The sequence below is a fragment of the Callospermophilus lateralis genome, chromosome 1 (genome assembly GCF_048772815.1).
Source record: "Callospermophilus lateralis isolate mCalLat2 chromosome 1, mCalLat2.hap1, whole genome shotgun sequence".
Taxonomy (NCBI): Eukaryota; Metazoa; Chordata; class Mammalia; order Rodentia; family Sciuridae; genus Callospermophilus; species Callospermophilus lateralis.
This window is the reverse complement of record NC_135305.1, coordinates 25,771,381-25,784,685: the sequence shown is the minus strand read 5'-3', so window position 1 is coordinate 25,784,685 and position 13,305 is coordinate 25,771,381. Positions and strand designations below refer to the sequence as shown.

The window sequence follows — 13,305 nt, the reverse complement described above, 5'->3', positions numbered from 1 at the left end:
AATAATAATTTAAGAAAATATTTACTTTCAAGCCTTAGTTACACATAAGTTCTTAGCTTTCAGTTCTCTCTCTCCCAGTCATGAAGGCAGAGCAAGAAAAGTGGTCCTCCCAATTCTGCACAGTTCTTCCAATGATTTTTTAAAACTCATTTCCCAGTTTGATAGTGGTATTCATTTTACAAACTGATTTGATGTAAGACTCGGTATGCAATTTAAAGAGATTGGCCCATTATATAAATTTTTGTTGGGTTCCATATAATGTGGAGAGGGTGCTACAAATTTTTATACCAAAAAATGTAAGTAATGGAAGACCAACCACAGCCATGCTTGACACAGAGTAAGTCAGACTGTAAGTATACTTTTAGAAATTTCCCCCTATGGGATAGATGTTGTTTTGTTCCTGCAAACCATAACTGCCATATATTGAACATCTGCTATGTCAAGCAAATACATATGTTATCTTCTGAAGCATGGGTCTTATCTTACTTTATGGAGGAAGAAATTAAAGTTCTGAGGACTCTGCCAATTTGTTGCTCAGAGTTATGCAGGATTTAAATGGTGTTCCTAATGGTTATCAGTTAGCTAAAATATTTGGTAAAAGTTTCTTGTTGTTAATTGATTTTTTTCTATTTACTAGGACATTAAGCAAGTTAGGTGCAAACTCTTTACATCAGTCATTGATTGAAAAACTACTTTAAATCTGTTAATATCTAAGTTAGGAATACAGACTATGATTTAATATTTTAATAATTAATTACCTATTGCTTCAGATACTATTTAAGCAGGAGGAGGATCTTTAGGCTACTTGCTGAGACCTAAATTATAATCTCTATTCTGAAATAATCTTTTGTTATGATTTTCAAAACATTTCTTAAAGCATCTGATTATCAACCACATTAAAAAATAAATATGTACTAATTTGGGAAGCCTTTTTGTCCCAGTGAGCATGAGGCTGTCCTTTGCAACTCAGAGATACAAAAGCAAAAGGCAAGAACAGGAAAGGCTCCAGTCCCAACAAACAGCTTGGTCTGGGAATTGTCTTTGTAGCTGTATGCCCAAGACCCTATTCCCCTGACCAGAGATACTGGCGCAGCTGGAGAGCAGAAGTAGGGGTAACCACCACACTCTTTCCCTACCAAGAGATACTGCAAGTCTTACCTGGAGAAACCACTTTCACTTCCTCAGAAAGTGGAAACAGGAGCCATAAAGATCCCAGCAGCTCCAGATAAACCAAGCTGACCAAAACACTACAAAAACTCACAAATGTAGGCCAGAAATACCTTGCAAAACTTAACGAGGATAACTACCTGCTAAACTATGAGAGTTAAATAATAGACAACAGCATCTCCTAATAGAAAAAAATGTCCAGGATGTAATAGAAAGTCACCTATCATATCAAGAATCAAGGGTATTACAACTTGAATGGGAAAATAAAATTGAAAACAATTTGTTGGCCCCAACCCTGAGATAAGGAGATATTGGAATAATCTGACAACAATTTAAAAATAGCTATCATAAAAATGCCTCACTAATCAATGACAATTTCTTTTGAAGTAAAAAAAAAAAAAATCCAACCAACCAAACAAACAAACAAACAGAAAACAGCAGAATGGAAGTGATTAAAAAGATCAAAATGAAATTAGAGAACTGATAGACACAATAGGAATAAGAATCATGCTGAGTGGGTATCATCTATGTAAATAAATGGGAATGATAGAATTCAATCAGGGAACCTGGATGTAGAATAATAGAATTCATCCAGTCTGAAATAGAGAAAAGGAAAAGAGCTTCAGGGACCTGTGGGATCATAACAAAAAATTCAAAGTTCATATTATCATCAGAGTTCCAAAAGAAAAGGAGAAAGAGAACAATGGAGCTAACGTAAATTTGAAGAAGTCATGGCTAAAAACTCCACCCCCCCTTTTCTTTTTCTTTTTCTTTTTTTTGGTACTGGGGATTGAAATCACTGAGACACATCCCCAACCATATTTTGTATTTTATTTAGAAACAGGGTCTCATTGAATTACTAAGCACCTTGCCATTGCTGAGGCTGGCTTTGAACTTGAGATCCTCCTGCCTCAGTCTCCTGAGCCACTGGGATTATAGGCGTGCACCACCATGCCCTGCAAAACTTACCATTTTTGGTAAAAGACAAACCATTAGATACAGGAAGCTGACCCCAAACAGGATATACCCAAAGAAATTCATGCTATGGAACATAATTAAACTACTGAAAAACAAAGACAAAAAAAAAATCTGGAAATAGCCAGAGAAAAATAACACATTACTTATTGGGGAACAACAACTTGGATGATAACAAATCTCTCATCTGAAGCCATGAATTCCAGAAGGAAAGAAGCACAATATTTTTCAAGTATTCAAAACCAAAAACAAAATAAACTATCAAGATAAATACTAGATCTGATAAGATTATCCTCCAGAAATAACCAGAATGTAACATCAGTAAGAATAGTTTGAGATTAAAGAAAATTGGAAAATATTTTCACCAGTGTACCTTTTGTTGAAGACTGGCTAAGTAACATTCTTCAAACAGAAAGAAAATGATAAGAGAAGGGATATTGGAGCATTAGCAAGAGATAAGGAACAACAGAAAGAGCTGAAGTATGGACCTATACAATAGACTTTACTTTTCCCAGTGAGATTTATAAATCATATTGATGGTTGAAACCAAAAATTATGAGTGGTGAAATGTTACCAGTAGACTCTTATAAGTCATATATGAATATTAATAAAAGTCCTAAGCACCATATTAGCAAAATAAATCCAGCAATGTATAAAAGAATTATACATTATAAACAAATGGGATTTGTTGCAGCTATGTAATACTGGTTTAATGTTTGAAAATCAATCTTTGTAAGCTACCATAACAACAAACTAAACAAGAAAAAACATGATCATATAAATTGACACAGAAAAACATTTGGCAACATTCAACACCCATTGATGATAACTCTCAGAAGTTAAGAATAGAAGACTGGGGCTGGAGTTGTGCCTAGCATGTGTGAGGCACTGGGTTTGATTCTCAGCACCACATATAAATAAAATGAAGGTCCATTAACAACTAATAAAAATATTTTTTAAAGAAGAATAGGAGACCATTACTTCAAATATGTAAAGATCATCAACAAAACCCCTCAGCTAATATTATGCTTAATGGTGAAAGACTATCTTCCTCCTAAGATCAGAATTAAGTCAAAGAAGTCTACTCTCACCATTCTTTTTTAACAAAGCGCTAGAACTTCCTAAGTTAATGCATACAGTTAATGCAACTAGTTGAAAATATAACACCTTTTACAATCATTAAAATTTAAAACTTAACCACTTAAATATATAGGTTCTGTGTGCTGAAGATTATTCAGTGCTGGTGAGAAAAATTAAAGACCAAAAATGAAGAAACGTCATGTGTTCAAGAATTAGAAGACAACACTTAAAGAAGTCAGTTCTTTCCAAACTGACTTGGAAGTTTAAGACAGTTCTTATAAAAATTCAGTAAGGCTTTTTATAGACAGACAAGCAAGGCTATTCTAAAAATGTATATGGAAAAACATAGGCCCTGGAGAACTAAAGCAATCACGGGGGAAAAAGAGGAAAAAGTCCACCTGGTATTAGGCTTACTGTATATGTAGTTAAGAGTCAACAAGACAGTTCGGTATTGGTGAAAGAATAAATACACAGATCAATGAAACAGAATAGAGAACTCAAAAACAATTATGCACATGTGCCCAGCTGATTTTTGATGCAGGTGCAAAAGTGTTTTAATGGAGGAAGGGACAGCCCTTTCAACAATGGTGCTAGAGTTTAATTGGACATCCATAGGCAAAATAGCAACAGCCTCAACCTAAACTTTGTATTTCATAGGAAAGTTAACTCAAAATGGATCACAGATTTAAATGTAAAAACCTAAAGCTGTAAAACTTAGAAAAAACATAGGGAAAAATATTTTGGATGTAGGACTGGGCAGAGTTCTTAGACTTAACACCAAAAGCATAATCCCTATTTGGAAAAAAAAAAAGAAAAATTAGACTTCACCAAAATTAAGCTCTTCCTCTGTGGAACCCTATGTGAAGAGAATGAAAAGACAAGCTACAGACTGGGAAAGAATTATATGCGAACCACTTATCTGACAAATAACTACTATGTAGGATATAAAGAACTCTCAACACCCAATTAAAAGGAAAAACTATAAGAGAAAGAACAAAAGACATGAAAGGACATTTCAGGAAAGGGACTGTAAAGATGGCAAATAAACTGTTGTTCAGCCGTATTGGTCAACAGTGAAATGCAAATTAAACCATAATGAGATACAGTGCACTATCCATTTACTAGAATGGCTAAATTTTTAAAAAAGTGAAATGCCAAATGTTAGAGAGACTACAGAGGAAACCAGTTGCTTATGGATTGCTGGTGGGACTGTAAGATGGCACAGCCACTGTGGAAAACAGTTTCACAGTTTCTTACAAAACAAAATTTGCAGTTACCATATAACCCAGCAACTGCATTCCTGCATTATTGAGAGAACAGCCTTAAACTGGAAACAATCCAGATCTCCTTTAATAGGTGAATGATTAAATAAACTGGTACATCCCTACCATAGAATATACCCAACAATTAAAAACTGAAGTACTACTGATTTGGATGAATCTCTAGAGAATTATACTGAGTAGGAAAAAAGCCTATCCTAAAAGGTCATATGCTGTATGATTCCATTTATATAACATTCTTAAAATGGCATAATTATAGCCATGACAATAAATTAGTGGATTCCAGCATTTAGGAATGTTGGGGGAGAGGAGAGGCAATGGGTGAGGGCAGAGGTGACTGTGGTTGTAAAAGGTAGCAGGAGGGCAGACTCCTTATGATGGAATTGTTCTTCATGACTGTGACAGAAGTCACATAAATCTGTATTAGTGATAACATTGCTTAAACTAAACATCACATACATGCATGCGTGCATGTAAGATGGTAGATGTGAATGATATTGTTGGGTATTATCAATAAATTCTTGGTTTGGATCTTATTCTGTGGTTTTCAGAATATTGTTATTGGAGGACACTGGATAAGGAGCATGTGGGACCTCGTTGTATTCTTTTTACAAGTACATGTGAGTCTACACTCACCTTAAAATCAAAAAATTAAAGATAAAACATTTATAAAAAACAAAGACTACTTTTTTTATAAGTGGGAAAATGGGATAAGGATGGTCACAATTATTATAGTAATCCTAAATACTCCTTCTGAAGGATAACAAAACTGTATATATAAGACTGACTGAGTCTCTGTGTGTGTGTGTGTGTGTGTGGTGTTGTGGTGGTGCATCGAACCCATAACCTCAGATATGCTAATTATGCACTCTACCAATGAGCTAGATCCCCAACCCTTTAGACAGATTTTTTTTTCTTTTTTAGTTGGAGATGGACATAATACCTTTATTTTATTTTTATATGGTGCTAAGGATCGAACCCAGTGCTTCACATGTGCAAGGCAAGCACTCTACCACTGAGCTACAGTACCAGCCCTAGACAGCTTTCTAACTTGTAGAAATAACAGTTTCATATATCTCAAAGTAATACCTATTAGGCTTTATTAAGAAACCATCAGACTTTGGAAAGGGATGTTTAGTGATACTTTATATAGTTTTATATGGGTAATTAGAATAATGGAAGTGTCACCTATTTTTTATATTGGAAGAATAGTAGAATTTAATTTTTAATATCCTTGAGAATAGGTTTGAGAGTTTTGTTCTTTTGACAGATATAATCTATTGAAAAGACACTTAATAAAGATCCTGTCATGTTCTTGTCTGCTTGGGAAGGTCATAGAAGGAGAAAGGAATTCATTATGGTACTTGATATATTCATAGTAAATTAAAATAGCATATTTTAAAACTCCAGAAATATTTCTTGATAACACTTCTGTTGTTAGCTGCCTAAGCTGTGTCAGTGCAGTGCTTCAAGGGGAGTGGAGAAGCATTTTTAAAGCATATTATATGAGCCTCCTCCATTCTGCAGGCCTATATGCTCAGGGATGGCTCTGACTAGTCTCATAAGTTTGTGAATGATTCAGAAAAGTGTGGTAGACCAGCTCTAGGAGGAGGGCTCAAAGTCAGGAAGGTCTAGTGAATCTATGGGATATTGTTTGGGTACTGAAGAAAACAAGTACATGCAGCATGACATCTGCTCACAGAACATCATTAATAAGTGTTAATCACTTTCATCTACCCATTCCTTGTCTGTTATAGCTCTACTTACTTGCACATCAGGAAAGGAAGAAATGCACTGTTAAAATCAAAACAACTTTGATCTTTTCAGGCCGAGAAAGAATAGACTGATATTACTTACATTAATGAGCTTACAAATGACTGTGAATTAACTGCTGAAAGATATTGTTGGGTATTAGCAATAAATTCTTGGTTCGGATCTTATTCTGTAGTTTTCAGAATACTGTTTAATCAGAATTTTATTATAAATTAGTTGTGTGTAATACTTATTTAGATGGTTGACCACTTTGGCATTCCTTGTGCAAGCAGTAACCTTCATCTGTACGAATTGATTCAGCTTTCCTAATAGTTCATGTTAGCAGCTGGTTTCAGGGAGAGATTCACACTAGGCTTTGAAGCTAGTGGACTCAGGCTTAAATCCTGTATATTCTACTATTAGCAAATTAATTGGTTTCTCATGTTTCCATTATATACAAAGTGAGGGAAATAATACTTATTTCACTGTGCAACTGAGATGAATAAATGAGATCTTGTGCATATAAGATAACCAGTAATGTTCTGTTTACAGAATAAATGCTCATAAATCAGACAGCAAGATCAAAGAGCTTCCAGGAAATAAAGACCTCCCTAGTGGCTGAATGTATTGTTTTTCTAACAGCAGAGGAAACTCTGTACTTACCCTGGCATGTGAAACCTTCCTGAAGTCACTTGGTCCCCTGCATTCCTCTAGCCTCCTGGAACTTAGCACTTCTTAACCAAAGTATCAAAAGCAGTTGCTTTAAACACATATCATATTTCCTTGATATAATATCTGTTTCTATATTTGTTTATGATTATAGTATGGTATACATTTTCTGAAATTTAACATTGCCCAAAAGTTCCAGTTATAATTATGTCAATGAGGTTTTCATTGGGAAAATACATTTTGTAATTAATCTAATGTACTAAAGACAGTCACAGTTCATAGAGATTTTGAGGTGGTTTACAGAATGAATATGTATTCTAAAAAATGCAACATCATGACCAAAGACAAAAGAGAGATTTTGTTCTTTACATGCATTAATCTACAAACAGCATTTGTGTATATCTGTTTATTTTTACTTTGCAAAAAAGAAAGATAACTTGTTAAAAATTTTGAAGTATCTTGAATTGCACTTTTAAACAGATATTATCATCCTTTACTGATAAAGAACTCTTGGCATATGCAAAGGCTGGAGCAGTAGCTGAAGAAGTCTTAGCAGCCATTAGAACTGTGATTGCATTTGGAGGACAAAATAAAGAACTTGAAAGGTTTGAGTTTCTTTTTAAAGTTGCTAGAAATGTTCAATTCTGTGTCATCTCATATACCTTTCATGTTGACAGTGTTAATTATAAGAGTTTTTCCTAATATAAATGTATTTCCTTAAATATCTTAATGAATACATTATAGCTTGCTAATATTCTGGAGAAGTTACAATTCTAGTTGCATTCTTTTTATATCTGTTAATTCAAAGAGTTTTCTATGGTTTTAGAGGTGGACAGTGATATAAAAATAATATTACTAAGTCTGAAATGTATTTTATATCTCTGATTTTTTGTTTTTGGTCTATCAAGCTAATTCTTGATTCTGTAAGATTGAATATTTCCTGTAAAGTGTATAGGAACATTTTAATCTGTGGTTCATTCCCTTTTTTATCCAGGCTTCTACTTAGATGAATATGCTCCATAATTTGGAAGATAAAAATGTAACCAAAAACAAATTTGTACAAAAGCTCAAAATCTTTTTTATTATGTGCTGTTTACTATTGTCCTGTGACTGTTCTCTTTTATTAGCTTTCTGAGAGTTTAGATAGTAATTTATTGAAATTTATAACATTCACCAGATCCATTGATTTCTGAGCAGTGAGAGACTTTCTTTAAAATTTAATAGATACTCTAATATTCTGATATAATCTTTTAATGTTTTTTACACACAAATTAAATATATTGTTTTGGGTATATCATTGTGTGGTAAATCCATAAAGGGAATTTTTAAAGTCAAAACAATGGTTGCTTCTGGTGATGAAGTAATGTTGTCTGATAAGAGTAGGACACATGGCCCAGGAGTCTCGGGCTCTGGAAGTGTTCTGTTTCTTGACCTTAGATATGATTGCATGCATAGTCACTGTAAAATTGTTTTTATACTGCACACATTTGTTTGTTCATATGATGTATTTTATACCTACTAAGATAATGTATGATAGCTAAGTATCAAAGTTCAAAGGAAAACAACATATGTGTTCTCTTTTGATTTTTGCTAAGGATTTTGCTTTTGATTTCGATTGTGTCTAACTAATAAAATGGGAAGTCTTGCTTAATGGCCATGCCAACATTCCACTGAATAAAGTCCATACTTTCTTGGAGCTTAAATTTTTACAGGAGGAAGGGAAGGGTACAGGCTCCAAATGAGCAAGTATCTACTGCACCCGTTGGAGATAATATTATTTGGGAAAATGATGAGAGAATCAGAGGGGGTAGAAAGACATTATATATTTTTAAAAATGCCCTGAAAAACAATCAGTCTGTGTGTTGATGAGGATGAAAAGGAAAGATTTAAGTATGGTGGTCAGGGAAGCCCTCTTCAGGAGGTTTCATGAAGGCTGAAACCTATGAGATGAAAAAAAGCCACCCATGGTGGGAATAGGGATGGATGGGTTGGAAGAAGAATCTTTGATTTGATATGATAGAAGTTTGATATGGACAGAGGCCAGAATGTGGGGATCTGTAGGCCACAGAGAAGAGCTAGGACTTTATTCCATGGGCTGGGGAAGTGGCTGAGGGTACTAAACAGAAGAATGACCATGTTGTTTTGACCTGGTGAATGGGTGAAAGCACAATGGATAAGACTATTCTTAGAACAAACATATTCTTTCAGTTTTCTTTCTGGCTCTTTTTCTCTTTGTCTCTTTCCACATGGACTAGCAATCAAAGTCTTGGTCTGATTTTCTTTTTAAAATAGCAGATACAGGAAGAAATTAGCTATCTTGGAATGGAAATTTAATCCTAATTGTAAACAAATGTAATAGAATCATTTTGTTCTCCTTAATTTAATAATATTCTTCTCTCTTCTGTGTACTTTGCAAATATATTTGTCTATTAGTACTATTTTTTATTTGTTTAACCAAGATTATTCCTCCTTTTAAGCATCTACTTTCATCATTGACAAGTATTTTCATAATAGTTAAGAAGAAGATTTTCTAAATATTAATGTTTTGCTATATTCAGTTCATTTTAGGAACTTCTACCTTATTATTCCTATGCTAAATCTTTTAATGGATAAATGATATTAAAATCTGGTTTTATACTGACTGACATTTTATAGAAAAATTAACAAAGAGCCTATGTAAAAAGAATATTGTTTATGTCAGCTCTCTCTTCTACCCCCTTATCTTCATTTAGCTTTTATGGTGTCTAAATTATTTTCTTCCTGTTGTTGCTTTTTCTTGTGCAAATGTTTCCTCTGGCTGCATAGGACAATAGCATATCAGTGAAATGGTTTCTGCATTAGTCTCAGTAAGCAAGAATGAAAATAAAGGAGATGGTAGAGTGTGAGTCATAAGCATTAAACCTCCTTAATGTAATCATGTGTAACTTATGCCAAGTAGTACCTTATATCTCAGCTAAACTCAATTCCTAAAGTGGGAGATATACACATACTCTACAGAAGCATGTTGTAGCTGGCAAGTTAAGGATGTTCCTATTTTTATCACTATAAAGTTCCATTTAAATTTGGTCTTTAGTGGATATGATCATCATATAAATTTCATCTGTCATACTTTTGTAATGATAAAGTGGCTAGTTAAAAAAAAATAGTCAGAAAGTCCAGAAAGGAGATGGTTAGAGTGTAGGTTATAAGCATTAAATTTTCTTAATGTAATCATGTGTAATTTATGGCAGATGGTACTGTGTACCTCAGCTCAACTCCTAAAGTGGGAGATATATACACACTTGTGTGTGTCACACTCCCGAACCCTGCAAAGGAAACATGTTATAACTGACAAGTTGAGGATTTGCATATTTTATGACTATAAAGTTCCATTTAAATTTGTTCTTAGTGGACATATAAATTTCATTTGGTATGATTTTGTATTTGTGATGAAGTAGTTGTTTATAAAACATAGTCATAAAGACCAGAGAGAATGCATGCTCATATTGGTCAGGGGTCAAATTCTGCTGTACTAATGAAATGAATCCTTCAAAGAAAACATAATACTCTGTAACATTCAGATACTGGTGTATTTAATGGACCAAAGACTCCCAACTCTGAATTCTGCCAACAAGTTTCTTCATTCAATAGCCTGAGCTCCTTTCTGCAAGGCAATACTCTGAGTTTTGATGGGAGGTCTGACAAAGAGGATAAAGACAACTTTAAGGCTAAATTACCATTTGTCCTATTTCTCTAATAATTTTACCTTGTTTCTATATTTGTAAAGTTTTGTCTCTTTCTTTAACTCTTGGTCCTATTAGCTTATCTCCATATCTATCTTCTTAAAGCAATTTTTGTATGTTTCTTTTAAATGAAGGTAAAATTATAGGCACTATCTCCTTTTGCTTTAACATCAAAAATTGTCCACTCTTTGAAGGTTTAAAGTACTTTAAAGCCTGTTAAGTCATTAGAATTGAAGAAAGAAAATGTTTCAGTGGACTACAACATTTTTCATTGTTGTTTACGTTTGCTTGCTTGTTTTGTATGTAACTCCTTATATTTACGCTAAGAGATCTCTTGGGAGTTCTCTAAGACATTGTGCTGTGCATGGATAGCAGGGCTATAAATGTGTTGAAATTTTTATTTTTCTTAGCCCTCATAGCCGGAAGGCCTTGGGTAACCCAAGCCACTTACGCCTAGCAGCAGGCAGCCATGGCGTGAAAAATGTTGGAAGAAAAAATATAGGCAATGTGTAGAAAGAATAAAAGAAGGGGACACTGATAAATACTGGTGGAATATTCTATATTTTTAAGCCTCGATAAATTTTTTTAGGTCACTGACTTTTAAAATAGATATCTATGGAAACAAGATAAATTGTATAGCTTAAATGTAAAAGTATTACATGGCAATTCAAAGCACGAAAAATCTCTCACACATGTAATCTCCCAGTTGATCCTTCCAAGAGTACCAAAGGGAGGCAGGCTAGGGAGCAAGTTGTCCTTAAGGGTCAGAGATTTAAATGACTTCTTGTGTTTAGTACTTTCTAGAACTATGTCTCCATTATATTAATTAATGGAAGAGGCATGCATATTCTGAAGGGAATGCAGCTTTTTTCATAGCTTCTTATTTTTTTGTGTGTATGAAACATACATATCCTGTATGTTTGCTAAACATTGCTTCACTTATTTCACTATTGCTAAAGCCAGAGAAGGAACTTTTAGAATACTCCTCCACAAATAAATTAGTCCCTGTAAGCCTCATTTTCATGTTCTACAAGAAGAGAATAAAGTAGTAATAACATCATAATGTCAATGTAAGGGCAAAAGGAAAATACATGTATGTTACTAGGATGAGCATATTCTAGCTACTCACCATCATGCTACATTGACATTTTCATAAGATTTATGAGTATATATAATAATTTTTTTTCTTTCTCCAAGGTACAATAAAAATTTAGAAGAAGCTAAAAGAATTGGAATAAAAAAAGCTATCACAGCCAACATTTCTATGGGTGCTGCTTTTTTGCTGATCTATGCATCATATGCACTGGCATTCTGGTATGGGACTTCCTTGGTCCTCACAAAGGAATATACTATTGGAAAAGTGCTCACTGTAAGTTATATATGAGTCATAAAAAGAAATAAGTCATTATTTAAAATGCTAATGAAATCAAGTAGCTTTATCTTTACTTTAAAAGAATATACTCTGAACAGTTATTGCATATTCCAAAGAAATAGGTGTTACTAGGTTAGAATGGTAAGGAAGTCTGATGCATTCAGCAAGCAATTTTGTGGTCTCTTTTGCAAATTTCTTGCACAATTCTTCCTGTAGCCTAAATAATAGTAACATTATCAATCTCTCTAGCAGAGACTTTCATTTAATGAGATCATTTCTTTGTGCCAAAATTAATACTAAACATTTTTATTTTCTAATTTACTATTCACATTAACAGATGGCAAAACACATAATTTACTTTCAAACTATTTTGAATAGCAACTAATCTACCTCACAAATTGATGAAAGACAATGAAATGATTGGCAAACCAAGTTCAATCTGCATCCTTTAGGGAAGGTCACTCCATTTCTTTCTTAGGCCAAGCACAAGTATATTGCATTAACCAGAGACTGTGTTTCCTTGAGTTCCTGAAAATAGTTTATTTTCTCAGGATTCACATTTGTAATAATTTTGTAATAATTTCCTCTTGGGTTTTTTTCAGCCTGTTGCATCATCCAGCATTTGTGAGGCTGTCCTGAGAAGGAATGGCTTTTACGAAAAAGACTTTTTAGGATAGTGATGCTGTGGGTGAGGGTAGGTTGTAGTAAGAGATGTATATTGCCTCATTTTAATATACATAAGCAATCTATTTCATTTTACTTTTTGTGGTGCTGGGGAGTTCAACCTAGGGCCTAACTCATCCTAGACAAGAGCTTCTACTACTGAGCTATACCTCCAATCCTAGATGAGCAGTTTAAATCCAGTATTCACTGAACCCAAATCTGCTTCACAAACTGGAGTCATTTGGAATAGTGAGTTCAGGATTTGATATCAGACCAACGTGTTTCTAATTCCAGCTGTGCCAGTTACTAGCTAAATGAGTGGGGCAGCCATTTAAACTTTTCAAGCCTCTGTTGCCTCTTCTGCCAAATGGAGTGTGCCTTTTTAGTGTTGAAGTAAGGACTAATTGAAGTAATGAATATAGAATTGCTTAGCAAAGTTCCTTCTATATGAATTATTGGGCAATGTCTTATATGATTTATAAAGAAATGTATAGTGACATTAACTTCTCTTCAACTTCCAATAGAAGCAAAATTGAGTAAGTCTTCATGAATAAGAAACTGATTTAAGCAAAACAAAGACAGCAAAAACATATCTATTAGACCTCAGAGAATGGTCTGGTGGTGA

At 33.9% G+C, this 13,305-nt stretch overlaps 1 protein-coding gene across 2 annotated transcripts in view; it reads left to right on the top strand.

Annotated features, from left to right (window-relative positions):
* Abcb1 (ATP binding cassette subfamily B member 1) overlaps positions 1–13,305 on the top strand; it is a 179,584-nt gene that overhangs the window by 131,062 nt on the left and 35,217 nt on the right. For both annotated transcript variants that reach the window (XM_076860686.1, XM_076860677.1), the window contains exons 8-9: positions 7,404–7,528; positions 11,843–12,014. In XM_076860686.1, the coding sequence (XP_076716801.1) occupies positions 7,404–7,528; positions 11,843–12,014 (297 nt within the window). The remainder of the gene's footprint in view (positions 1–7,403; positions 7,529–11,842; positions 12,015–13,305) is intronic.